This window comes from Dipodomys merriami, unplaced genomic scaffold (assembly GCF_024711535.1).
Source record: "Dipodomys merriami isolate MVZ:Mamm:240054 unplaced genomic scaffold, mDipMer1.0.p SCAF_446, whole genome shotgun sequence".
Taxonomy (NCBI): domain Eukaryota; kingdom Metazoa; phylum Chordata; class Mammalia; order Rodentia; family Heteromyidae; genus Dipodomys; species Dipodomys merriami.
Genome location: NW_027206009.1, coordinates 414,418 through 441,626, shown reverse-complemented (window position 1 = coordinate 441,626; position 27,209 = coordinate 414,418). Strand labels below are relative to the sequence as shown.

Here is a 27,209-nt window from a genome sequence, read left to right as displayed (position 1 = left end):
TTAAAAAAAAAAAATGGGGAGGGGCTGGGAAGGTAGCTCAGTGGTAGAGCACTTGCCTTGCATGCCTGAGGCCCTGGGTTCGATTCCTCAGCACCACATAAGCAAAAAGAAAAAAGCCGGAAGTGGCGCTGTGGCTCAAGTGGTAGAGCACTAGCCTTGAGCTGAAGAGCTGAGGGACAGCGCCCAGGCCCAGAGTTCAGGCCCCACGATTGGACCCAAAAAAAGAAAAAAAGAAAAAAAAAATGGGGAAAGATTTCTATCACCATAGACACATGACAATGAAGAATGAGAATTAAACATCTCAGTCCATCTCTGGGGCTACTGACAAGAGCTCTAGGTTTAAATAGAGGAAGAATTGGGGGAGAGGGTGATTAATAAGGGCATAATTAAACAGCCTGGTCAAACTAAATTCTGCCTGAACACTATCTCAGTTCTGTTTCTGCAAAGTGGCCTGAAGATATTCTTGCTGCTCTAGGAACAATCTGTCTCCTTTACAGTGATTGGTCCTGTTTGTGGGGTGGGGCTGAAATCTCATCCTGGGGTGATGGGTCTTGATTCAAGGCTGCTGGGGCAGGACAATGGCCGGAGCCTCTCGGGTGTCTTTTTGGGGGGCCGGAGCAGGAGGTGGTAAGAGCTGACCATTAAGATGCCCCGGCTACTCTTACCTGTAGGCCCTCCCCTTGAAGGGGCTGAGACCTTGGGGCTCTCTGGTGATGGATGAGACGCCTAGTGCAGAGAGAAGCAGGACTCTGGACCCAAAGTTTTAAGACAAAGGAGGCAGATGCAAAATGAAGCCAGAGACACCCGGTTTTTACCTGGCAATGAATTAACTCGTGGTCCCCAGTGAGAAATCCATGCTTTTCACAAGAGCAGTGCCTACGTACACATTGTACAAACCTAAAACTGTGACTGTCACCCTCCTCCCTCAGCCGGTCCCAGAGCATCAGCTCGGAGAAAGCTCCTCGATGCATCCCCCACGGTACCGTCTCACGCGGACCTTGGGGACCCCAGGCCCAGAGTCGGCAGTCCCAACCCTAGGTCCGGCCACTGGCCCTCGGGTGAGAAATAGCTGTGGTGGAGGGCCGAAAGGAGGCTGTTGATTACCCGTGAGCCCGGGGACATCGTCAGGGCGCAGACTCTGGCTCCCCAGAAAGGGGGGGGGGGAAGGGAAAGGTCTGCAGAGCGGGGACAGAGCTCTGGGCCCCGGGCCCCAGCGTCAGAGGTGCTGAAGGGCAGAATGGCGGCGGCGGGCCCCGAGCGCACAGCAGGGCGGGGTGGGGGCCGAGTCCCGAGCTTCACTGATTCACAGGTCCAGCAAAAGCAGCTTCCGGCTGCCACCCGCGCCGGGCGCCTCCTCCCAGGGCCCGGGCCGCCCCAGGACCCCGGAGAGCCCGCACCCGGCCGTGGGGGAGGGCGGGTGGCGGCCACGCCCTGCCCACATCCCATTCGCCAACGCTACCCACGTGTCCGTGGTGGAGAGCAGAGGGTCTTGGGAAATGTAGTCCAGAGGTGAGTCCAGAAGTCACCGGGCGTTCGGAGGGACGCTGAGGGGCGGGGAAATATCCGACCGGGCGGCTCCGCCCCGCGCTCCTCACCCGCCCCGGGGCGGGCGCTGGGCCGACCCGGAAGTCGCCGCCCGCCAAGCCTCTCAGACCTCGGACCCCGGACCTCCGACCTCCCGGACCAGGACTCCGCGGGCCGGGATGGGGCGGCTGCTCGTGCCGTTGCTGCTGCTGCTGCTGCGGCCGCCGGGGTCCCGGCCCTCGGGCCCGCTCCGGGCCTGGGTGGTGCCGCACAGCCACATGGACGTGGGCTGGGTCTACACGGTGCAGGTGGGGGACCCCCGCGCGCCTCCCCCCCGCGTGTCCCGCCCCCAGCGCGCCCCGTCCCCCCGCGCGCCCCGTCCCCCCGCGCGCCCCGTCCCCCCGCGCGCCCCCGCGCGCCCCGCCCCCGCGCGCGCGCGCCCCGCCCCCCGCGCGACCCGCCCCCCGCGCGACCCGTCCCCCGCGCGCCCCCGCGCGACCCGCCCCCCCGCGCGCCCCGGGCGGTGACAGCGCGGAAGGACGCCCTGGCGGGGCACTTCCGGTCCCTGAACCCCTCGCTGGCGCTGGGTGGGTCCCCGCAGCGGGGGGGGGGGGGGTCACCCCCTCGGGGATGTCCGGCTGGACAAGCCCCTCCGCCCCCTCTCCCCCAGGCCACGCCTGGGGTCAGGCTCAGTGCAGGACTGTGGGCTAGGGGCTTTGCTGCTCGGCCTGTTTCTCCATCTGTGCAGTGGCAGCACTCGTCCTGCTCAGGGTGATGGGCCAGACCTCGGGACAGCCCTAGAGGTCCTGGAAGGAATGGCGACAAGAGCAACCTGCATCAGCCCCTCCCGCCCCCTCGGACATCCCCCAGCCCCCACTCCTGCCACCCCCCCCATTGAGGCTCGCAGTGGTCAGCTGCCCTCTAAACTCTGAAGGAGCCTGTTTGTTCATCTCCCCCCCCACACACACACATACATACACACACACACACTGGCCTCCCTCCTCCAACCCTTAAAGCACTGACTGTTGCTTCTATCTCAACCACTTTCCCCCTTGAACACAGGACTCAGCCCCTCCTTTTGCTCTGAGGTTATTCACGATCACTCTCCGGCCACGCATGGTGGCCCAAGCCTGTAATCTTAGCTACGCAGATTTTAAAGAGAGGCAGGGAGATTTGATATGGGGTGTTAAGTCTGGTCCTGGGTTGGTCTGGTGACCTTGGGGTGTGTGTGGGGGGGAGTGATCAGCAGATGAGACAATTTAGGGGTGGACTCAACCAGCTGTTCTTAGTTTTCAGAAGAGGAAACTGAGGCCCAGAGAAGATGAATGCATTTCCCAAGGCCAGTGATCTTCTCATCCTGGCTCCCTGCCCTGTGCTCAGGCCATTTGTCAATGAGCACCAGGGGCCGGTGAGGCCCTCAGGGAAAACTGGGAGTAGGTTCTCTTATAGGAGACCCCTGCCACCTGCGTCCCTCCTTATCTCAGCCTAGGCAGACTCCTTCGGGGTGCTGTGGCCACACCTCACTCACCTGGGATTTGGCTGCTGCCAGCCCAGATCCTCAGAGCCTACCTGGCCCTCATCCCCTGCCCACACAACATGTCCTGCTTCCTGTCCTGACGCTTGATCCTGTCACAGGCAGGGAGCCTGTGCCTGCTGAGTTCCCACCTCACACGCTGCTGGAGCCACACAGGGGTCGTGGGCACTGTGGGGACCAGAGGGGAGGAGCCCCAGGGGTGTGTTCCTTCAGCAGTCCAGCTGTGGTTATTTGGTCTTGTCAGATTTTTCCCTTTGCTCCTTGAGGCCAGCCCTCCCCTCCCCACCCCCACCCAGCCCCAGGAACAGTGGTGTGACAGTGCCCCCTCCCCAGGAAAGCATGCGGGCATATGCGGCCAACGTCTACACCTCTGTGGTAGCCGAGCTGGTCCGCGGGCAGCAGCGCCGCTTCATCGCTGTGGAGCAGGAGTTCTTTCGGCTGTGGTGGGATGGCGTGGCCTCGGAGCAGCAGAAGCGCCAGGTGACGCATCGCCTGGCCACACAGGTGGCCGCAGGGCCTGGGAGGACTTGGCTGGGAAAGGCCCTGGCCGCCGCCTCCAGGGCCGGGGCAGGATCCACAAGCTTAGGTCAGAACCATAGCCCAGGGACGAGCCACCCGTCCTGGCTGACTGTTGATGCAAACGTAGCCAACTCTGATGAGCTGGCCATGCCCTCCTGAGAGGCAACAGTGGCACTGGCCAAGGCCGTGCCCTGGTGCCTCCAACCTCTCCTGATTTGTGATGTCTGTCTGCCCCGGCACAGGAGCTATGGCCCAGGATCGGGGTCTCTGTGGTTCAAGGGCAGGCAAGCGATTGCTTCTGACCAAGGAGGCAGCCTGGCACTTGTCCTGTGGGTGTCACCACAGGCTGTGGCTGGCCTCTGTGACCACATCAGTTCCATTTCTATAAAAGAGAGGTGGCAGTTTAATGCACCCCATATTTCTAGGCTGACTCTTGCATCAGGAGAAGGAAACTTGTGGCACAATTGGAAATTTGCATAAGGATTGTGCTTTATAGTTAATGTTTCCTCTTTGTGTTAAATTTCCTGATTTTGATCTTAATATTACAGTGCTAATCCTTGTTCATCTGAGCAAAAGGCAGGCTGTTGCTAACTTACTTTAAGTAGTTTGAAAAAAGCCTAAGTGTAGAGATTGGAAAAAAAAAATGGTCAGAAATGTTTATGAAAGCCAGGTGCAAGTGGCTCACGCCTGTAATTCTAGCTACTCAGGAGGCTGAGATCTGAGGATCACAGTTCAAAGCCACCCCAGGCAGGAAAGTCCGTGAGACTCTTATCTCCAATAAACCACTAGAAAACCAGAAGTGGTGCTGTGGCTCAAGCGGTAGAGTGCTCGCCTTGAGCTGAAGAGCTGAGGGACAGCACCCAGGCCCAGAGTTCTAGCCCCACAACCAACAAAAAGAAAAAAGAAAGAAATGTTTATAAACAAATGGATGCATAGAAGCTCTTGGTATTGTTCATGCAGCTTTTTCATAAATTTGAAATAATTTTAAAATGAAAAATGTATTTATAGGCCAGGCACTGGTGACTCACACCTATAATCCTAGCTAATCAGGAGGCTGAGATCTGAGGATTGTACCTTGAAGCCAGCTCGAGCAGGAAAGTTCATGAGATTCTTATCTCCAGTGAACCACTCAGAAAAAACCAGAAGTGTAGCTGTTGACTTAAGTAGTAGAACACTAGCCTTGAGCAAAAGAAGTTTAGGGACAACGCCTAGGCCCTGAGTGCAAGCCCTAGGACTCACACGCACAAATTATTTATAGATTATTGACATAGAGGTAGGTCCCTAATAAGAGCCATGGAACAGGTGTTCTCTGGGTGGTGGCTCATAGATGTTCAGGTCAATGTTCTGCTTTTGTGGTAGGAATTTCATAGCGTCTCTGAGGCCACAGCAGGCTGAGCTCTGCAGGTCGCAGGCCCAGCCCAGCTCAAGACTCATGACCTGGCTATCTTCTCTTTACCCATCTGCGCCCAGGTCCGCCAGCTCCTGAAAGAAGGTCGCCTGGAGTTTGTTCTTGGAGGCCAGGTCATGCATGACGAGGCTGTGACCCATCTTGATGACCAAATCCTACAGCTCACAGGTCTGACTACCATGCTAGTTGCTTTTGTCATAGCTGTGGCCAAATCCCAGAGAAAACCAGCTTAAGGGAGAAAGGTTTAGTTTGGCTCATGGTTTCAGAAGTTTCGATCCCTAGTCCTTGGCTCCATTGGTCTGGGCCCTCAGTGAAGGGGAACAATGTGGTAATGGGAGTGTGTGGACACTGCTCTTCTCATGGTAGACAGGAAATGGGGTACAGACGGACAGGAAGGGGCTGGGGACCCGTCCTTTATGACCTATGTCTTCCAACTCTGGTCTACCTCCTAAAATTTCCAGAACCTTCCAAAATACTACCACCAGCCAGGTCCACATACTCACTCATCATATGAGCTTATTGGGACATTTTATATTCAATCCACATTTCACTGTAACATTGTCCCCAAGGCTCATGTCCATCCCATAATGTAAAATCCATCCAGACCACCTCCAGGAGTCCCTGAAGTCTTGATGGTCCAGCATTGCTCAAAAGTGCAAATGCAAAGTCTCCTGTGGACGGAAGGCCATCTTAGCTGTGGCCCTGTAAAAATGAAGAACAGGTTACGTACTTCTTCTGTCAATGGCCCAGAGTAAGCATTCCTGCTCCAAAGGGTTGACTGGGGCCTAGAAAGGAGAGCTGGAAGCAGAGCAAGACCCAAACCCAGCAGGGAAATGTCACCTCCCACAGCTCCATGGCCAGCACCCCACTGCACAATGTCATGAGGTCAGATTGGGAGTAGCCCCCCCCTATTGCCGCTGACACAGACATTGCTACCCCCAGCATCGCCAGCTCTTCACCATCGCCAGTCAGCCACCATCACCACCATCAGCCCTAACCCCTCCACCGTCTCCACCACTGCGTCCACACCCTCCAGGTCGCCATGCAAAGCTGCGGGGGCACCTCCATGACGAATCTGGGCTCATGCCTGAAGCTTGTAGGCCCACATCCTCTCTGCTCCGCAGGCCTCAGTTTCCCTTTCTGTGAAACGACGAGATGGCGTTGGCACCTTGCCCTTGGCCCTCTCCCGTAGTCCATCTGGAGTCTCTTCCTCGCAGCCTTATTTGGGGATGTCCTGCTTCCCTGGGTTTTGCTCCATCTCAAAGGTGGCATTGGACACATGGCCCTTCTTCTTGACCCCTCACACCTCTTGAGCTCCTCCTGCAGTCTCTCCCTCCCCACAAGGCCCTGGGGTGGCCCTGCTGCTCAGGTGGTGATTGGTGACGGTTGGTGCTGCTGGTGGTGACAGATGGAGGCCAGGCTGGAGTGAGCCTCAGCTCTCTGCCTTCAGATTCCAAGCTCCTACCATCATCCTCTCCTAACACAGAGCCATGTGTTCTGGGGGCCGCGTGCGCCATCTGCCTGCTTCCTACAAGAGAGATGATTCGTTGTGTTTACGCGGAAGGTTCTGCCGCGCACAGCACAGCGGGCAGGGCCCAGGCTCTCCCTCCTCCGGGCTTCACGGCCCTCCTGGCACAGCGCCAGCAGCCTGCCCTCTGAGTTGCCATTCCACAGGGAGGAGAAAGGGAAAGGTGGAGAAAGGCCGGCCTTGGGACGCAGGACTGGGCTTCATCCCTGCAGCCATGTTCCCATCGCCCGGAGCCTCCCACAGCAGCAAGCGTGGCTGGGAGCGTTGTCTGTTATCTTTGCTGAAGTTAGTCCCATCTTTACGGCCTGCAGAGGGGGATGGAGAACATGTCCATCCTTTCTAATCCTCTCGAAGTACCCGGAAGTTAGCTCCATGGCCATCCTCTGCTGCGGAGGAAGCTGGAGTCTGTTGTCCACTATTTTTTGCATAGTCCATTGGCCACAATGGAGTTGTGTAACGCCCACCTGCTGCAGGGGAGGCTGGGAAGTGTAGTCTTTGACTGGGATTCCATGGGCCTCGCTCCAGCCAAAAGAGCCCGTGGGCAGAGGATCTTGGTGGTTTTCATGGGCTCCGTTCACACTTCCTAGGCTGTTTGCAGTGAGCTGAGCACAGACACCCAAGGCTGTATCAGTGTCTCCGCCCCATGGCTTCCCGGTGTGTTATCCAAAGTGCCTGGTGCCTGCTGCTGGCTCCAGGCAGGCAGAGTACAAATGTAGGATGCACTGAGCATGCCCAGTGCAGACCACTGTGCCTCCTCACTGGGTGGAGGCTGACACGTGCACCTGAACAAAGTGTGGACTCTGGGAGCCCAGGGAAGCCACTCACTGATGGCCCTGGGACCTACACCTCCCCCAGCTACCCCATCTGGTGAGAGGCAGAGCCTGCCTGCCACCTCAGTGTGCTGCTGCTGACCTTGCCTCCTCGGAGCTCCCCAACCTCCTTTGCCATCTCCTCAGCTTCCTGCATGCTCGGCCAGCCCTGGCTGGAGTCCCTGAGGGCCAGAGCATGCCCCTAACCCCACTCCCTGGCAGATCCTTGATCACTCCTTATGGGCTAACTTGCTGCTCCCCCCCCCCAATCCCATCATCCCTGCTGTCAGCCAGTATTCAGTGAAATGAGCTGGACACAGGAAGCATCCTGCAGGGCTCCACTTACAGGAGGTCTCCAGAGGAACCACAACCACAGAGATGGACCCCGGGGTAGCAGGTGCCAGGACATGGGGAGCTGGTATTGAAGGACAGAGTTTCAGTTTTGCAGAGTGGAAAGACTTCTGGGATGGGTGGATGGATGGATGAGGGGTAAATGAATGAATGAATGAATGGGGTAGATGAATGGGTGGATGGAAGGACAGATGAGGGGCAGATGGATGGTGGTGGAGAAATGGATGGATGAGGGTAGATAGGTGGATGTTAAGTGGGTGGGTAGATGGATGGACTGTGGATGAGTGGTTGTTGGTGGATGGATGGATGAGTGGTGGGTGGGTGGTTGTTGATGGGTGGGTATTGGATGGATGGATGGATGATCGGTGGGTGGGTGGATGGGTGGATGGGTGTGTATTAATGGATGGATGGACGGATGGGATAGTTATATAACACAAATACATTTAATGCCTCTGAACTGTGCGCTTAGACATTGATGGTGAGTCGTGTGCAGTCCTTGTGTTTAAGAGTTAAAGCTGAGAGCCTTCACCTCTGTAGACTCACGCGTACTGCTCGGCCTGGCAGCTGCTCTGCAGCCTGGCGGGTGGACAGGCGCCCGGGGTGAGCCGGGCGAGCGGGACCTGCTCGCGCTCACAGCCCCGGCTCTGTGCTCTCTCTGCAGAAGGACACGGATTTCTGTACCAGACCTTCGGGATGCGGCCACAGTTCTCCTGGCACGTCGACCCTTTCGGTGCATCTGCCACAACCCCCACCCTGTTTGCCCTGGCAGGCTTCAACGCACACCTCATCTCCAGAATCGACTACAACATGAAGGATGCCATGCAGAAGGCCCAGGTAGGGGGTGAGCCACCCCTGCTGACCCCCTCCCTCCCTCCCTGCCTCCCTCATTCACGGCTTCTGTAGAGGGCCACTGAATGTGCCTGGCCCTGGTGGACTGCCAGTCCTGCCGCTTCCTCCAGGGAGGCCTCCCCCTTGCAGGCCTGACCTGTCGCTCCCACAGCCACAGGCCCAGCTTGACCACCTCGGGCTTCAAGGCGCCCCCCGTTCGACAGGGGGTGTTGGCTCCTTCGTTGGGCCGTCCCTCCATGGAGCTGGAGCTATGGGCTCTGAAATGAGCAGCTGCATGGCAAATTAGCAACTTCTGGAAAGCCTTGTCCAAGCCTGGAGGACGCAGCAGAGCGCAGTGAAGCGGGCGGGCCCTGAGGCCCGAGGGCAGCGAGGCCGGCCGGGCCTCGGGCCTCAGGCCTCAACCCCTCTGGTGTTTCAGGGACTCCAGTTTGTGTGGCGAGGGTCCCGTTCCCTGGGCGCCCCGCAGGAGATCTTCACTCACGTCATGGACCAGTACAGCTACTGCACCCCATCCGCCATCCCCTTCTCCAACAGGTGCGTGCAGCCTTCGCGGGCTGCCCAGCCGGGGTCCTGGGGGGCAGCGTGTCCCCCCATTTCTCAATTCGAAGCTTCCATAGCAGAGTGGGTGTTGTTACTGGGACTCGGAGAGGGCTACTGACCAGCTCAGGCCACGCAGCTGGCCACCGGGACGCAGGATTGACGTCTAGCTTAGAGTGACCCCAGGGCTTCTGCTGTGGGTCCCTGTACCAGTGTGGGATCGTTCAATGCCAGCACCCTGGGAGCCCCCACCCCTGCCAGGTCCCGGCCTTCCCTGGGCTCCGCAAGCCGGGTTCTCCAGGAGTCTCCTGACCTACGACCCCTCCTTCCCATGCATGCCCCACACCCCAGCACCCCAGTGTCACCCGAGAGCCCCCCGCCTCTGCCCGTGAGGCCCCGACAGGGCGCCGGGTTCTGGGCAGGCCCCGGTGTGGATGTGGGGTGCTGTGGAGAGGAAGCAGCGTTGGGTGAGGTGTGGGGAGGTGGACAGTGGGGCCGTGTGGAGCTGGGGTAACGTACCCACGTGCCCCTGGCAGACCTCACGGCTGGTGGAGCCCGGCACCCAGCCTCCTCTCCCCGCGCGTCTGCTCTTGCACAGGACTGGCTTTTACTGGAATGGTGTGGCCTTCTTCCCAGAGCCACCCCCGGACGGGGTGTACCCCAACATGAGCCAGCCCGTCACGCCAGACAACATCCACCTGTACGCCGAGGTCCTGGTGGCCAACGTGAAGCAGCGGGCCGCGTGGTTCCGAGCACCCCACGTGCTCTGGCCCTGGGTATGGCGTGTGTGGGGGCCGGGGGGGTTCCCACCCCAGGACCACCTGCATGGCCAGCGCCTGCTCCAGCCAGGCCCCCGGCCTCTCCCCTACTGGGAGCTAGCCACCGCTCTCAGTGTCAGACCATCCCCAGCCTCGCGGGTCCTCACCTGCACGCCTCGGCCTCTCCAGCCCCGAGACCAAGACCTGGGGGAGCTCAGATTCACGGCAGTTCCTGCCCCGTCTGCTGGCTGTGGGGCTTGTGAGGGAGGCACCGTGGGGGTCAGCGCCAGACCCTCTTCTATAGGCTCTGTTTGCCTCGCCCATCAGCTGGCCCTGCTGGGCTTGGGAGGCGGGCCTTGCTGCTCAGAGGCTGAGAGTGTAAGGAATTTCACTGAGACACACAGCAGTTTAAGAGAGAGGCCAGGAAGGACTTCATATTCAGACCTGGTCAGGGAGCCTGAAGCCTGCCTTCCCAGCCTAGGACCGCTATTGCAGTACGTTAGTGAGTGAGAACTGTGATCACTGCTGATAAATGCCTTGGGCTGGATGCCACGGCTCATGCTTATAATCCTATCTACTCAGAGGCTAAGATCTGAGGATCACAGTTCAAGGCCAGCCTGGGCAAGAAAGTGGGTAAGACTTGAACACCAAATAAAGCCGGAAGTGGAGGTGTGGCTCAAGTGGTAGAGCTATAGCTTTCAGCAAAAAATCACTCAGGGTCAGGACCCAAGCTTTGAGTTCAAGCCCCAGAACCTGCACTAAAACAGAGCCCATAGTCTACCCATACGTAGCAGTTCTGACAATTGTGTGAGGTACTCAGCAGTGACAACCACAGGAGCCGTTCTGGGGCTCTGGCTGGCAGGCGCTCTGCTGAGCCCGCCCGCCCGGCCAGGGCCCAGCCCCCAGGAGTACCAGCTGCGGCTCGTGTCTGGCCCGCAGGGCTGTGACAAGCAGTTCTTCAACGCCTCGGTGCAATTTGCCAACATGGACCCCCTGCTGGACCACATCAACAGCCGCACAGCGGAGCTCGGAGTCTCCGTGCAATACGCCACGCTGGGCGAGTTCTTCCACACGCTGCACACACTCAACGCCACCTGGAGCGTCCGCGACCACCACGATTTCCTGCCCTATTCCTCAGGTACGCCCCTGGGGGTCTGGGTAGCGCTCTGCTGTGGGGGGCAGCCAGCTCCCAGTTCAGTGTGGGCTTGGCACTGGGGCGTCAGGTAGGAGGCCAGGGAAGGTATCCAGTAAGGGACCCCCGCCACGTACCATGGGCACGCTCTGCCGGCAGCTCACGCGGGCCGGTCTCCTCTCAAGTGGTCCAATGCCTGCCTAGCAAGCAAAAGGTGGGTTCGGCTCTAGCTCTGGACCCCTCACCCCACCAAGAAAGGTAGGTGAGACAAACTAGCCAGATGAGCATCAACACAGAAGGGTAACTTGGCTGAAGTGAGCTGAAGCCGGGCAGTGGCAGATCGCGCCCGTGATCTTGCCTGCTCAGGAGGCAGAGAGCCAGAAGGTTGCCGTTCAAAGCCATCAGGTAGAAAAGTATGCAAGAGTCTTCATAATGACCAGAAAAAGAAAACGGCTGCGAGCGTGTCTCAGCTGGCACAGGGCCAGCCAAGCAAGCGCAGGCTGAGGTCAAAGCCCCAGTGCTAGAAGTGAGCTGAGGCCCGCAATGGTGGCACACACCTGTAACTCCAGCTACCTGTAACTCCAGTTGAAGGCAGGAGGATCATGAATTTGAGGCCAGCTTGGGCAAAGGTAGTACAATAAGATCTTATCTCAAAAATAACAAAACATTTTTATATCTTTAGGAAGAGGCTGTGGTCCAGTTGTTTGTACCAATCACAGCATAGCCCCTCATGCAAATGAAGGACTGTGTTTATGCCAATCACAGCACAGCCCCTCATGCAAATGAAGGACTGTGTTTATGCCAATCACAGCACAGCCCCTCATGCAAATGAAGGACTGTTTGCACCAAACACAGGCATTCCATGGAGCTACCATGTGAAGTGCTCCCTCTCTGGCCTAGCTGTAAATGGCTACCGGATCATCTAGAGTCTTCGGCTCTTCTGGGACCGGGGCTTACCAGGCCCCATGGTCCAAGGATCCTGGGGCTCATGGTCCGCCCTTGTTCTCCAGAACTGTGGCAGGCCTGGACGGGCTTCTTCGCGTCGCGCAGCACGCTCAAGGGCCTGGCGCGGAGAGCCAGCGCCCTGTTGTACGCCGGGGAGTCCATGTTCACGCGCTACCTGTGGCCAGCCCCCCCCGGGGCCCTGGATCCCACCTGGGCCCTGCTGCAGCTCCAGCAGCTCCGCTGGGCTGTCTCTGAGGTAACGCCCACTCCTCAGCCTTGGAGCAGCACTGGGCCTCCTGTGGCCTGCGCTTCCCACCCTTATGCCACCCCCTGCTAGGGCTTCCTCCCATAGACACCCGTCTGTACAGGTCCCCTCTAGGGACAAGGTCAGTGCGTGGCAAAGCTGGCCCAAGTTCCCACGGCACCCAGCGGTGGCTTCCTTGAAGTCTCACTTGGTCGGTCCTTCCTGGACACAGCCTTCCTCTCCTGTGTGACCTCAGGCATGTGGCCTACCCTCTCTGAACCCTAGTTTCCTCCAGCCTTGTACATACCCAGGAGGATTGTGGGATGCTGGAATGTGGTAATATCCATGACCCAAATTGTTTATAATGTCCATCTTTCCACTCCTCCCCTACCCCACACACATGTAACACACTGGGAAGATGGGGCCTTGTTACGTGTCATCCATCCAGAAAGTGGGGAGATGAGCAGTTACCTGAAGGGAATGATGGGCAGGACTTGGGATGCTGGGAAGAAAGTCCATCAGAACAGCCGGCCGCAGTGGCTTCACCTGTAATGCCTCAGTTTCCCCTCTGGGAAGATGAGGACACTCACCCCTGCCCTGGCACTGAGGCGTGAGCCGGGCGGGGAGCAGCCACGCGCATGGGAGGAGGGAGAGGAGCCCGGGTCTCTCTGGAGCCTGTTGCAATAGAGATGAGGCTCAGGCAGGCGCCACCCGGACCAGGAGACGCGGGGCAAGCTCTGCAGCTGTCTGCGTCCGTTTCCCCCTCCACTGGCGTAGGCGCCACTGCCTGGCCGGGGCCTCTCAGGGCCTCTCTGACCCCCTTCCTCCTGGGCTCCTGGCAGGTCCAGCACCACGATGCCGTCACCGGTACCGAGTCCCCCAAGGTGCGCGACATGTACAGCGAGCACCTGGCCGCGGGGATGCTGGGCGTGCGCAAGCTCATGGCCTCCCTCGCCCTGGAGGGGCGGGGCTCCTCCGCAGGGGAGCAGCACGCAGCTCTGCAGGCCCCCCCAGGTAAGCGGGGGCCCTGGGAGGAGAGCCGGGGCTGGCCAGCAGGTGGCCGGCACTCATACCCAACAGCCGTGATGTGACCCTGGCAGTGAGCGCAGTGCTCTGGCCCTGCATCTTCACCCAGGAAATGAAGAGGGGAGAGGATTTGACCCCCCTTCTGTGCTTCCCTGCATTGGGGGGGAGGGGCGGGGCTGGCTCCACCATGCCTTCCTGAGCTCAGCCCGGCCGACGGTAACTCTAGGCAGCCGTGGCGCAGGTTCTTCATGTCTGAGACCCCACAGGGGCAGAGGGACAGAGGGTGCCCCTGGGGGTAGAGGGGACAGGTTGATCTCTAACATACGCACCCAGCTTCCTGTACAAGCCCCTCCCCAGCCGTCCTCTCCGCCCAGCCACCTTGAACTTGCTGTCCCTCCTCGCTCTGGCCTTCCCATTCTCCACACAGTGTCCCGTTGTGGTGTCCACATGACCTGTGTCCTTCTGCCTCGTCTGTGTTGACCCCATCCTACCTGCAGATTCTGGCAGACTCTGAAGGCCCAGGGTTAGAACAGACAGGGACCCACCCTTGGACCACCAGCCTGGGAGACAGTGCAGAAAGAGAGCTGTCACCTGGGCTGTGACGTCACTGCTGGACGGACAGTTCCCACGGTGCCGCCAATCCCACCAGCACCTGGGGAGGTAGAGGAGACCCGACAGAGGTCAGCCTGGCGCAGGAGGGAGGCTGGAGAGCAAGAGATGTCAGGACTGCACAGCGGCAGGTGGGACAGACAGAGGCCACAGAGGTCACAGAACCGGGCGCCGGGGGCTCACGCCTGTCATCCCAGCTACTCAGGAGGCTGAGATCTGAGGATCGCGGTTCAGTGCCAGGCCAGGCAGGAAAGTCCGTGAGAGTCTTATCTCCAGTAAACTACTAGGAAACCGGAAATGGTGCTGTGGTGTTGTCTAGAGTACCAGCCTTGAGTGAAAAACCTCAGAGACAGCACCCAGGCCCTGAGTTCAAGCCCTACGACCAACAGAAAAAGGAAAGAAAGGGACCACAGGGCCACATCACTAGAACCCGACCCTCCAGGCCCCAGAGAATTCAGTTGCTCACAGGCCCAACAGCAAGAGCTTCCGCTGCCGGCCTGAGAGCCTGGGCGGCTCGGCCGGTGGTTGGGCCTCCCTGCGCCTGTTTCCTTCGCTGAATGGGCCAGCAGGCAGAGAGGTGTCTGGGTAGACAGGACCTGGGCTGTTCGGTGAACACGATGTGCTCCCGTCCCACCTCCCCACTCGGGACCGGCAGGTGTGAGCCCCTCCTGTGGCTGGCCCTCCCCCAGCCCCGGAGAGCTGGGTCTTGCCTGCCTCAGTTTCCCTCATCCTTGGGGGAGCGCAGAGGTCTCGGTGGCAGCAAGCGAAGCCTGTTCTCTGAGCAGGCACAAAGCCGGCGGGATACTCTGCCTCAGTTTACAACCCACTGGCCTGGACGGTCACCACCCTCGTCACCCTGACCGTTGGCTTCGCCCGAGTCCACGTCACGGACGAGCTGGGCCACCCTGTGCCCGCGCAGGTACGGACGCGAACTCTGCCGGGCGGACTTGCCGCCGACCGTCTCAGCTCCGCGTGCACATGCGCAGACGCCGCGGAGATGCCTCACAGCATGCAGGGGCTTGGGTGGTATTCAGCTGTGCACCCCCGCCCTGGCCTGCTGTCCGTTCCCTTCCTCTGCTGCTGCCCAGAGCCGGCCATGGTCCCAAAGGCTACACTCTGGGCCTGTTGGCATCCTGGACCTGGCTCGTGGTCCCCAGGCTGGGTGCCTCAACCCAAGTAGACGTTTCAGGACAGAGAGATGACTCGGGAGCTGGAGGTTCCCTTAGCTGAGCCTGAGAAAGGCTGGGGGCCGGGGGGGCGGGGGTTGGGAGCAGATAGGAGCGAGCCCACCCCTAAGGCCCTACACACACACACACACACACACACACACACACACACACACACACACACACACACAGGGGAAGTTCACAGATTTAGCTCCACGCCCCCCATCCCCCCTCCCGCCAGCAGGTGGCGTTGCTGGGGTTGAGGCTAACACAGGAGCAGGGAGACAGGCGAGAAAGAGCGTCCAAACAGGGTGGCAGCGCGGGCAGGACGCGTCCAGACAGAGGGGCCGGGTTGCAGCGTGCGGGACCAGCAGCAGGAACATACGTGTCCCATCCCGGCTTGCTAATAGGGCCCCTTCCCCCCCCATACGGGCTAGGAACACATGCTGCAGCTAGTGTTATCAAACCCAAGTTCATTTACTCCACACTCGAACACAGGCCCAAGGCCAGGACAGGTGCCTGGGACAAAGGAAAGAGAGAACGAGGGCTGGGCTGCAGCTCAGTGCAGAGCGCTCGCCTAGCACGAGCGCAATGTCCTGCGTTCCATCCCAGTCACAAAAAAAGAAAAGACAAACCAAGAAAAGGACTCATAATGCCGCAAAGCAAGACGATGGCAGGCAGTGCCCTGCAGAAAACCACTTCCCTCAGCCTAAGTCCAGCCCCTTTGTCCTCGGGATGGAAAGGATCTGTGACTGGAAATGTTTAGACAACGTGTGTGTGCGTGCCCAGGGGACCCAGCAGCCAGCCATCTTTGGGCTGTGAAGGGTCCCTGGGGCTGATATAAGGGCTGGGGGTCACAGGCTCAGTCTGGAGATGGAAGGACACCCTGCCTGGCTGGGAGGGAGAGCGGGGCTGCTCAGGTGACTGATGGGTCTGTTCACACACACACACACATTCTCGGTGGCCTTGCAGATTCAGAGCTCCAGCAGGCAGCCCTCTGCGTACGAGCTGCTCATCCTGACCACCATCCCAGGCCTCAGTTACCGGCACTACCAGCTCCGGCCCGCCACAGAGCCCCACGCAGGCCCCTGGGAGCCCGCTGCCGCCGGGGCCCACGTCCTCAGGTATGGCCGCAGAACAAGGAGGCAGGCCCGCCAGGGCGGCAGGAAGCTGGTGCCCGTGAGGAACGACTGTTACACCGTGCTGCTGGACCGGGACACCAACCTGATGGACAGCATCCGGGAGAGGTGAGGTGCAGCCCGGGCTGGCGCTGGGGGCGGGAGCCGGGGCCTCCCCAGCGCCGCCTTCGCTTCCCTGGCTGGAGGAAGGACCAGACAGCACAACAGCCCTCCTTGTGACTTTCTGATTTTTATTTTTTTGTCTGTTGTGGGGCTTGAACTCTGGGCCTGGGCACTGTCCCTCAGCTCTTCAGCTCAAGGCAAGCACGCTACCACTTGAGCCACAGTGCCACTTCTGTTTTTCGGGTGGTTTATTGGAGATAAGAGTCTTATGACCTTTCCTGCCAGGGCTGGCTTTGAACTGCGATCCTCAGATCTCAAATTTTTTATTTTATTTTTTTGTCGGTCATGGGGTTTGAACTGTGGGCCTGGGCGTTGTCCCTGAGCTCTTCGGCTCAAGGCACGCACTCTATCACTTGAGCCACAGCGCCACTGCTGGATTTCTGGTGGCTAATTGGAGATAGGAGTCTCATGGACTCAGGACCCTGACTCAGCTGCTGTGTCACTGGCTAGTCCATGACCAGCACATTTGTCCTGAGCCTCACTTTCCTCGGCCAGAGCACCCCTTACTGTGACCTCCGGAATAACGTGGCCACAGAAAGGGCACTTCTGTCATCTTGGGCAGGCTTGGTAGTGAAATCAGTTAGTGTTCTATGTCTCCTGGGGGTCGGGAGAAGTTAACGAAGTGACAGGTGTCAGGACCCTGGCATGGGACACGAGGTGAGTTAGTGTCCCACCAGACAGTGCAGATCAGCATGACCAAAATCCATCTTGTGGTCCTGTTGCTCAGGGTCCAGCGTTGGCCGCCAGGACGGCCAGCCGCCTTGGTGAGCAGCGCCCTCTGCTGGCTGCCAGAACAGCAGATGGAATCAGATGGAGACTGCGGCCGTCCATCGGGAGACCTGGTCCAGAGTGACAGTGACGCTTCTTCTCTTGTCGCCACAGCCAGAGCAACCGCACGGTGCGCGTGGCCCAGGAGTTCCTTGAGTACCACGTCAACGGAGATGTGAAACAGGGCCCCATCTCTGACAACTACCTGTTCACACCCAAGGAGCCTGCAGAGCCGGCATGGGAGGCCGTGGAGATGGAGATTGTGGCAGGGAAACTGGCCACGGAGATCCGGCAGTTCTTCTACAGGTGCTGGGGGGGGGGGATTGGGGGGGGGCAGGGGGTGGTGCCTCTCAGGCAGCACCTGGCCTGCTTGATGAAACTTGAAAAGAGTGACTAGCCGGCGCCGTGGCTCACGCCTGCCATCCCAGCTGCTCAGGAGGCTGAGCTCTGAGGATCTCGGTCAAAGCCAGCCTGGGCAGGAAAGTCTGTGAGACCCTTATCTCCACTTAACCACCAAAAACCTGGAAGTGTAGCTGTGGCTCAAGTGGTAGAGTGCTCACCTGGAGCACAAAAGCTTAGAGACAGCGCCCAGGCCCAGAGTTCAAGCCCCAGGACTGGCCAAAAAAAGAGGAAGAATGGCTGTAACCCTTGCATGCGCACAGGTGCCTGAGCAGCTTTGTCTGAATGCGGGGCACACTGAGGGGCTCTTGTTCGCCCACTAGTGGTCAAGGCCCAGCACAGCGGCTCCATCATATCAGATGCGAGCTTCTCCAGAGCCCGGCTGGGTCCGCGGCACCGGGGCAGGAAGGAAGGCGTGCCCAGGGGTGTCCATGGCTGGCTTTCTTCTCCAGACGCGCCTCGGCCCAGGCTTACAGCTATGCCATCTACTCCCGCCTGGCCCACGTGCCTCGGGAGGCCGACGGGCAGCTGCTGTGCCATCGGATAGAGCAGACGTACAGCGCAGGCCCCTTGGAGCTGAACCGCGAAGCCATCCTGAGAACCAGCACGGATTTGAACAGCCACCAGGTCCTCTACTCGGACAACAACGGCTACCAGATGCAGCGGAGGCCTTACCAGAGGTTCAGGGACAACGCCATCGCCCGGGTACGCAGACCGCCACACCCCGGGGGCTTCTCCTGCTCCCTGGCGTCACCTCCTACCAGTACGGCCTCCGGGAAGTTGGGTTTTGCTTGTTCTCATTTTGGTTTTTTGTGCCTGTATTAGGGTTTGGACTCAGGGCCTGACCACTGACGCTAAGCTTTTCCACTCAAGGCTAGTGCTCTACCGTGTGAGCCTCAGCTCTACTTCTGACTTTTTGGTGGTTAACTGGAGATAAGAGTCTCCTGGACTTTTCTGCCTGGACTGGCTTTCAGTCATGATCCTCAGATCTCAGCCTCCTGAGCCGTTAGGATCACAGGTGTGAGCCGCCGACGCCCGGCTCATTTTTCATTGTGCTGTCCAAGGGTCGCTCTGCGGATATGACGCATGTTGAACTCCTAGCCGGGTCTGGAGTGGGTCCCCTGCGTCCCGTGGCTACGGAGTAGCAGAGAAGGAGGCTGAGCCCCTGCGTGTGGGTCGCCAAGGCCAGGGCCCTGCCCCACAGCCCACTTGAGTCTAGGGAGGGATAGTGGGGCGCCGCCTCACCCGGTAGCATGCCAGCCCCTGGGTGACGTTGGCATCTGCAGAATTACTACCCCATGGTGCAGTCGGCCTTCATCGAGGACGGCAGAAGCAGGCTCGTGCTGCTGTCGGAGCGGGCGCACGGCGTCTCCAGCCAAGAGAACGGGCAGGTGGAGGTAGGCGTGGCGCGGGGGGTCCACCCCCGTCCTGGCGTCTGCTCGTAAGCCTGGCCAGAGGTGAGCAGGAGCCCCTGGAAGCACGCTTTCCCGCAGGTGATGCTCCATCGGCGGCTGTGGAACAACCTGGCCTGGGACCTCAACTACAACCTCACGCTGAACGACACCTCCGTCGTGCACCCGACGCTCTGGCTGCTGCTGGGGCCCCCAGCGCTCACCACGGCCCTGCGCCCAAGGAGCGGGGTGGAGCTGCAGCACAGGCCTGTCGTGCTGCTGCGAGAGCTGGCCCGCACAGGCCCGCCGGCTCAGGGTGCGAATCCCCGTATCCCTGCCGCACAGGCCCGCCGGCTCAGGGTGCGAACCCCGTATCCCTGCCGCACAGGCCCGCCGGCTCAGGGTGCGAATCCCGTATCCCTGCCGCACAGGCCCGCCGGCTCAGGGTGCGAATCCCCGTATCCCTGCCGCACAGGCCCGCCGGCTCAGGGTGCGAATCCCGTATCCCTGCCGCACAGGCCCGCCGGCTCAGGGTGCGAATCCCCGTATCCCTGCCGCACAGGCCCGCCGGCTCAGGGTGCGAATCCCCGTATCCCTGCCGCACAGGCCCGCCGGCTCAGGGTGCGAATCCCCGTATCCCTGCCGCCCAGGACAAGGCCATGGGCCCGAGAGGCGCCCAGCTGTGCTTCCTCACCGCCAGGCTCTGGGCAGCCTTGGAGAGGGAAGGGCAAACGGCTACGCCATGCCCATGTGAGATTCACGCCTGTTCTGCTCCATGTCTCTGCCCCGAGTCCTCCATTTCCTTCCCTGGTGTAGCTTTTCCTTTCTTTTTTATTAATTTTATTTCATTTTTATTGGTACCAGAGTTGGAAGTCAGGCTTTTTACTGGGCTGGTGATTCACCACTTGCACCACAACTCCAGCCCTCCTTTCTGCTTGTTCATGAGAGCGGGAGGATGATCTGCTTCTGGATCTCAGCCTCCTGAGTAGCCAGGATTACAGGCATGAGCCACCAGGGCCCCACAAGAGCTTGTTTTCATTGTTTTTTTTTTTAATCTCTCTCCCTTTCTCTCCCTCTCTCTCTCTCTCTCTCTCTCTCTCTTTTGTTTCTTGGCCAGTCCTGGGGCTTTTTCTGTTTATGTGGTACTAAGGAATCGAACCCAGGGCTTCATACATGCTAGGCAAGCACTCTACCACTAAGCCACCTTCCCAGCCCTCTCTCTTCCTCCCTCCCTCCCTCCCTCCCTCCCTTCCTTCCTTCCTCCTTCTCTCCCTCCCTTCCTTTTTTCCTCTTTCTTCTTAACACTGTCGCTGGGTCTGGGCCCAGCATGAAAGGGTAGTTTTGTCTGGATCTGTGTATGCTGTTGCCAGGTGAGCGTGTGTCTAGCTCACAGTCTGTCTGCATGCTCTTGCTCTGGCTCCACTAAGGTCACAGCCCCAAGCTCTGCATCTTGAGGAAAACAGTAGAACACAATCTGGTGCTGGTGGTTCACACCTGTAATCCCACAGACTCGGGAGGTAGAGGCCTGAGTGGTCATGTTTCAAGGTCAGCCTGGCCCGAAAAGCCCTTGAAATGCTATCTACAAAACAACTAGCAAAAAGCAAGGCTGGGGTGTGGCTCAAGTGGTCAGGTGCCAGCCAGGCAAGCAAGCCAAGTTCAAACCCCAATACTGGCATACACACAGTAGCTGGACACAAAAAGCACTTAAAAATGGACACACTTAGAAATGAGGAGGTGCTTTGCAGCATTAGGCACCTAGATAGAATGTCGGTTGTATTGTCGAGATCATTGAGTTGTATTCTCTTCCTGCCTGTTAAGAGCGTTTGGTTTGTTTGGGTGGGGTTTGGCTTTGGCAGTGTTGGAGTTTGAATGCAGGGCCTCGTGCTTGCCTTGGCCTGTGTCAGAACCACACCTCCTTTTCTATGCTGTTATTTTTTAGAAAGGGTCTTGCTTCTTACCGAGAGCTCACCTGGACCACTATCTACCTATTTCAGGGTTCACGTTGTAGCGTGATGGCAAGGCATGGGCCACTCCCCAGCTCCTTCCCTTCAGATGTAGTCTCTCAGGCTTTTGGCTCGAGGTGGCCTGGAACTGAGATCTTCTTGACCTCTGACTCCCAAGGAGCTAGGGATCACAGGCTGGAGCCACCGATGTCTACCTAGGATGTGTTGGAGTTTGCTCCGCTTCCGTTTTAAAGCCAGCATCTCCCAGGGCGTCAGCAGAGACTGCACGCGCCAGGTGTATGGGCAAGCACTATACCACTGAGCCACCTTCCCAGCATTGCGCCAGGTGTATGGGACACAGCCTGTCCTGCAGTTCTCAGGAAGGCAGGGAGGGGGACAGGCTCCCACAAACACGATCTGAGGGCCGGAGAAGAATCCGGAGGCCCCGGTGTCTCATAGTGGAAGCAGCATGCAGCGCGAACCAGGAGGAGACCAAAAGTCATCTGAAGAGAGTTCAGGAAAGGCTCTCTGCACGGAAGCAACACAGGCTGAGCAGAGCCTGGGGAAGCTCCCTAACGAACAGGCGCTAAACAGGAAGGCCCGGCTGGGCCGGCGTTGGCACCTTGTGAGCCGAGCGGACAAGGCTGTGCGGCCTGGCGCCGCTCACTGTCTGCCTGCTACTCCCAGGTGTCCAGGCTGCACCCTTCCAGGGAAGGGCCCCTGCCTGGCCTGGTGCAGTGTGCCAGTGCTCCTCCCGGCGGGGGGTGTCTGCCGCTGAGGGAGCGTCAGTGTGTGTGAGCAGCTCATCCCACCTGCCCCAACCTGGTACAAGGGAGAGGAATGCACCTTGAACTTGCTGAGCCTTGGAATTGTTTATTCTGGGGTCCCCATAATCACAGGAAGAGCAGGGGTGTATAGCAGGGCCTTCAGGCCTGGACTGAGATGATCTCTCCCGGCCTCCCCTGTGCAGTTTCTGCAGGTGGCATCCTCTTCCTCATCTGCTTTATTCTCCTGGCTGGCTGGTGTCTAGTGAGCCCAGACTGCTCCCAGAAAACAACTCTCCTCATCCATACCAGCTGGCTTTCTATCTGTCGCTAACATGTAACACCCAGAAGGAGCTGAGACTCAAACTTTCAGGTCTCATGGACAATTCTCCCAGGGGAGGATTGAATTGGTCCTGCTCAGGTCAGGTGGTCCATGCCTGGGCCAATCATGTGGTCTGAAGAATTAGGGTGATAGCTTTAGATGTAAGGAGGACTTGGGAGGGGCCGAGGAGGCAGCCCCTTTGAGTGTCTTCTCCTGAAAGATGACAACACAAGGGACCTGGGGTACAAAATCGGGGCTCTGTGAATTTGAGCATACCGTGTCCCTCTCTGGACCTTGTTGTCATTTAGAATCCACAATGGCAATTGAGCAGGCTCAAGATCTCTCCAGCTTTTAGGCTGCTCTGTGATCCTAGCAGCGGGATGTGGAGGGAGGTGGAGGGGGTCTCGCAGGGGTGGAGCCTGGGGACTGGCCTGTGGTACACCGCGCACCAGGGTGGAGAGCCCACGTGGCGCGTTCTCAGCCCCAGGAGTGAGGTCGGCCCCTCTCCTCACAGCGCCCATCTGCCCTACAGGAGCTTCCTCAGAGCCCCGGGGACTCCGACGGCAGACAGCGGTGACACTGCCCCCGAACCTGCACCTGCAGGTCCTGAGCGTCCCCGGCTGGAACTACAGCACCAACCACACAGAGCACCTGCGGCATCTTGAACAAGGTGGGCGGTGCCCAGGGCGTCCAGACCCTCCTCCCTCCTGCTCAGGGTCCCCAGGCTCCTGGCCCCTCACCAGGCTAAGAGGGTGCCCCGAGACTTGTCACCGCTAGGTGAGGTTGCCTGGCATTGAGGACACCAAGGCCCACGGAGAGCTAGCAAATACCCAGAGGCACGCAGCCAGCGGGGCAGGGGGGCAGGGGGGCCAGCCCAGGACCAGCCACACCACACCGACGGGTAACCATCCCAGTGCCCACCCTGGACAGGGCGTGTGGGATGGAGTGAGGGAGCCGCTGGAGCCGCCGGCCACACACCTGCTGTTGCTGCCCGGGACAGACTCCTGAAAGGAGGCGGGTGGGAATCCTGCCTGACCTCTGCTCTGGGGACAAGCAGAAGCCATTTGACAAAGCTCACAGCTTTGGCGGGCTTGGGCAGCCATTTCTGCAGGACTGTCGGGAAACAGGCAAGTGCCGTCATAACCCTAGGGTGAGCTTGAGGAAACCACGACCCCGTTCCTTGATGTCAGCCTCTCCAGGACCGGAGGCCCAGTGCTTTGCTGAGTGTTAACCATCGCATGTGTAAAACAGGAGCAGTGTCTATGAGCTTGCTGCACAGTGCAGTCAGGGGTAGGACTAAGACCAGGTAGATGATGTGGTTACTGAGACCCTTGTATCAGTCAGCACGGTCAGGTGCTGCTGCAGTAACAAAGAGCCTAAGACTTTACCATCTTCACATAACACAAATGCATTTTTCCCGGCACGGGGCACGGGTGCAGTCCCCACCATGGCCATCAGGTCCCCATGATGGAACTTGAAATATAACACCTGCTTCATCACAGAAGCTACATGCCATATCAGTGCATTTTACTTTGGCCACACACCAGCCGCATGGCCACACCTAACCCCAGAGGGACAGGATAGAGAGGCTGGGATCACCCAGTTGGGACCCCAGCAGACACGAGGACATTGGCAGAGATCCCAGTGTGTCAGGCCGGAGGCCTAGAGTCAGCCCCACCCAGGCCGGACCTTCCTTTTGCTGCCCCCCAGCCTTGGGTCCCGGGCCTCAGTGTCCTCCGCTATCAAGTGCGGACTGAGGCACCACGGCCGAGGATGGGAGTGGAATCCACGGTGTAAACCTCGGGCTCAGGTCAGCGGCCTTGAGCATGGTAGCTGGGTGTCCTCACTGCCACCTTCTGTCCCCAAAGGTCACCACGGGAAGGCCCAGGCAGACCTGCACCGGGTCCTGCTCCGCCTCCACCACCTGTACGAGATGGGTGAGGACCCAGTCCTGTCGCAGCCGGTGACCCTGAACCTCAAGGTAAACGCCCCCCCTCCCCGCCCTGAGCCAGGACCCCAGGGGCACCCCGCCCCGGAAGGGAGCCTGAGCCTGAAGACCTGGCTTGTGGGACCGCCCCTGCCAGAAGAGCCGGCCGCGCTGGCCAGCACAGGCGGCGGCGGCGGCGGCGGCAAGAAAACCCATTCTGGGAGACTCTGTCCTTTTCTTTCTGTGCTACTCCGGGAGCATGGCCTGGGCCTGGGCACTGCTCCCTAGCAGTTTCCACTCAATGCTGGTGACCTACCACGTGAGACACCCCTCCCCTGCTGACTTTTGCTGAGTCTCACGGACTTTCCTGCCCAGGCTGGCTTCAAACCACAGTCCTCAGATCTCAGCCTCCTGAGCCACCGGCACAGTCTAGAGGCTTCTTTTAAGGGTGCTTTAGAGTCAGACAATCCGAGGTCTGTGTCCATCTCCCCCCGTGTCTCCGCTCCGTCAGCCTGTGCCCTGCACCGCTGAGGCGGGGGGCTCTGCTCTGAAGGCTGCTGGGCGGCTGCATTGGCCTGTGGTGGGTCCAGCCCCCACCTGTGCCCACGTCTCCCGCAGCCGCCTGGGGAGGCACACCCCAGCCTCGGTTTCCCCATCTGTGGAATGGGCGGATGATAAATAGGGCAGGGGTCCCAAGGCAGGGTCTGGGGCCCAGGACACGGAGTGGGTGCTGTGGCCTCCCCTGCGGCCCGCCCCCACCCCCGGGGCTCCGCGGGGACACACAGAGCCCCGCAGCAACGCCGCTGCTCCCCGCAGGCCGTGCTGGAGGGGCTGGGGGCCGTGGCCGCCGTGGAGGAGCGCTCGCTCACGGGGACCTGGGACGTGCACGCGCTCCGGCGTTGGACCTGGAGGACAGAGTCTGCCCCCCGAAGAGGTTTGCAAGCCCCGTTGGGTTTCCTGGGTTCGGGACAGCTCGGCCCTTTCGGCTGCGTGACCCCGCTCCTGCTGCCCGCCCGCCCCGCACTCCGGTGCCGCACCCTCCAGCTGTGCCAGGCCCTGGCCTGAGTCTCCACCCAGGCAGGGGTCTCCGCTCACGCTCACTGCCTGCAGGGTACCAGCCTGCACTTCGCACTTCAGAGGAGGGAGAGAGGCGGGGGGGGGGGGGGTCCCGTGACCCTCCCAAGGGCCCTGGGCCCTGGTGGGGACAGGGAAGTTTCTCACAAGGTCCCCATCTGAAAGCTTAGTGCTGTGTGTCCCCCCATGGCCGATGAGCAGCCCCTCTAGTCCTCTTCACTTGGGGGGGAGGGGAGAGGGAGGGGAGAGGGGGGGGGAGGCACCTGTGGAGCAGGCGTCCAGCAGCCATCGCCACAGCAGATGCTCATAAACAGCTCCCCAGCCAGGAGGGGGCAGGCAGGCAGACAGACAGACCGACCCACCCTCTGTGCTCCCCAGGCTGCCCCAGCTCCCCACCAAGGCCGCTGCCAGCAGACACCTCCATCACCATACACCCCAAGGAAATCCGGACGTTCTTCATTCACTTCCAACAGCAGTAAGCGGCCCCCAGGGCCGAGGGGGGCCGGCAGATTCAAGGACAGATTCAAGGACAAGCTGCGAAGAGGGAGCGAGGATGAGGAGAAAGCCACAAATCCAACAGGCGCATGGCAAGCAATGGCCACGGAGGGGTGGGGGCGATTCTCCTGTTTTTTTAATAAAAAATTAAAATCTACGGGGCTGGGAAGGTGGCTCAGTGGTAGAGCGCTTGCCTTGAATGCATGAGGCCCTGGGTTCGATTCCTAAGCACCACATAAGCAAAAAGAAAAAAGCCGGAAGTGGCACTGTGGCTCAAATGGTAGAGCGCTAGCCTTGAGCTGAAGAGCTGAGGGACAGTGCCCAGGCCCAGAGTTGAGGCCCCATGACCGGACCCAAAAAAACAAAAAAACAAAAAAATTAAAATCTGTGTTCAAACCAGCCCCCTTGTCACCTCTCACATGAATACTTTCCTCTTTTCTTTCTAAAATAAGCTTTAACCGTTTTTGGGTTTTTGGTCGGTTGTGGGGCTTGAACTTTGGGCCTGGGCGCTGTCCCTGCGCATTTCAGCTCAAGGTGAGCACTCTACCGCCTGAGCCACAGTGTCACTTCCGGTTTTCTAGTGGTTTATTGGAGATGAGTCTCACGGACTTTCCTGCCCGGGCTGGTTTTGAACCGTAATCCTCAGATCTCAGCCTCCTGAGTAGCGGAGATGACAGGCGGGAGCCACCAGCGCCTGGCCAAGCTTTAACTTTTTGAAAAAAATTATTATAACAGTGATGTCCAGAGGGGTAAGGCATGACTTTCCAGGGTTAACATGTGACCCTTGGCACCAGTGGCTCCCACGTGTAATCCCAGCACCTGGGGGGATGAGGTTGTCTGGGAGGATCCCAGTTCAACACCAGCCCTAGCAGGAAAGTTCACAAGACCCCTTCTCAATGGAGAGCTGGATGCCACCCTGCACACCTGTCCTCCGAGCCACAGGAGGACAGTGTCAGTGGATGGCACCAAGTGTACGTCTACACAGGAAGCAGACCGCCTCAAAACAACCAGTAGTAAAGCCGGGCAGGTGGCTCGTGCCTGTCATCCTAGCTACTCAGGAGGCTGAGATCTCAGGATCACCGTTCAAAGCCAGCCAGGGCAGGAAAGTCCGTAAGACTCTTATCTCCAAGAAACCACTACAAAACCAGAAATGGCGCTGTGGCTCAAGTGGTAGAGCGCTTGCCTTGAGCTGAAGAGTGCAGGGACAGTGCCCAGGCTGGCCCAGAGTTCAAGCCCCAGACCAACCAATAAACAAAACAACAGTAAACTGGCCTGAAGGCATGGCTTGGAGGAAAACCCACCTGCCTAGCAAGAGTAGGACCAGTGTTCAAATACAGAAGAAAGCAAAGTGAACATGTCCTTTCATAGGAAAGTGGAAAACACAGAGCAGCATCCAGCCGGGCGTGGCTTCAGCTCCAAGGTTCTCCAGATGTGTACAGCCAGGACGTTCCTCACAAGCCACCGTGCTTACCATGCAAACCCTGAAGCCTGGCCAGGGGCCGGTGGCTCATGCCTGTCATCCTCGCTACTCAGGAAGCCAGCTCAGAAGGAAAGTCCTGAGACTCTTATCTCCAATTAACCACCCCCCTCCCCCCCAAAAAAGTGAAGTAGAGCTGTGGCTCAAAGTGGTAGAGCACTATCCTTGTATGGAAAAAACTGGGGAACAGCGCCCAGGGCCTAAATTCAAACCCCACAACTGACAAAAACAAATAAAAACCAAACCATGTGAGCAGCTTGAATACTAAGCATTTCTGGCCATCATTAACCAATCTGTGAGACAAGATAGAGCCTTTGCGTAGCTCACGCCATGCCTTGGCTTGAAGGAAAGGGAAAAGGACACTTCTAGATGCTTAAATAGATGGATTATGGCCAAGTACATGAGGCTC

The 27,209-nt window shown here is 59.1% G+C and overlaps 1 protein-coding gene across 2 annotated transcripts; it reads left to right on the top strand.

Moving 5' to 3' along the window:
- The first annotated feature begins 1,609 nt into the window (after positions 1–1,609).
- LOC138808183 (epididymis-specific alpha-mannosidase-like) lies at positions 1,610–25,476 on the top strand. 2 transcript variants are annotated; one of them, XM_069994125.1, is made up of 19 exons: positions 1,612–1,832; positions 3,392–3,538; positions 5,048–5,153; positions 8,335–8,507; positions 8,941–9,056; positions 9,658–9,835; positions 10,757–10,955; positions 11,960–12,150; positions 12,981–13,152; positions 14,559–14,692; positions 15,912–16,186; positions 17,123–17,314; positions 17,860–18,112; positions 18,694–18,804; positions 18,901–19,114; positions 22,360–22,497; positions 23,696–23,808; positions 24,571–24,688; positions 25,207–25,476. In XM_069994125.1, exons 1-19 carry the CDS (start codon positions 1,704–1,706, stop codon positions 25,305–25,307), a joined length of 3,060 nt encoding a protein of 1,019 aa, XP_069850226.1. In that variant the 5' UTR covers positions 1,612–1,703; the 3' UTR covers positions 25,308–25,476. The 2 variants fall into 2 exon arrangements, with proteins under 2 accessions (XP_069850227.1, XP_069850226.1); XM_069994126.1 differs by lacking the exons at positions 23,696–23,808; positions 24,571–24,688; positions 25,207–25,476 and adding an exon at positions 22,758–23,677 and having other exon boundaries at positions 1,610–1,832.
- Positions 25,477–27,209: the final 1,733 nt, after the last annotated feature.

Bases quoted from the DNA above. Each gene is read 5' to 3' on its own strand.
- LOC138808183 (XM_069994125.1), top strand. From the start codon at position 1,704: ATGGGGCGGCTGCTCGTGCCGTTGCTGCTGCTGCTGCTGCGGCCGCCG. The intron at 13,153-14,558 runs GTAAGCGGGGGC...TTCTCTGAGCAG, and splicing joins AGCTCTGCAGGCCCCCCCAG to GCACAAAGCCGGCGGGATAC. The intron at 24,689-25,206 runs GTTTGCAAGCCC...TGTGCTCCCCAG, and splicing joins AGAGTCTGCCCCCCGAAGAG to GCTGCCCCAGCTCCCCACCA.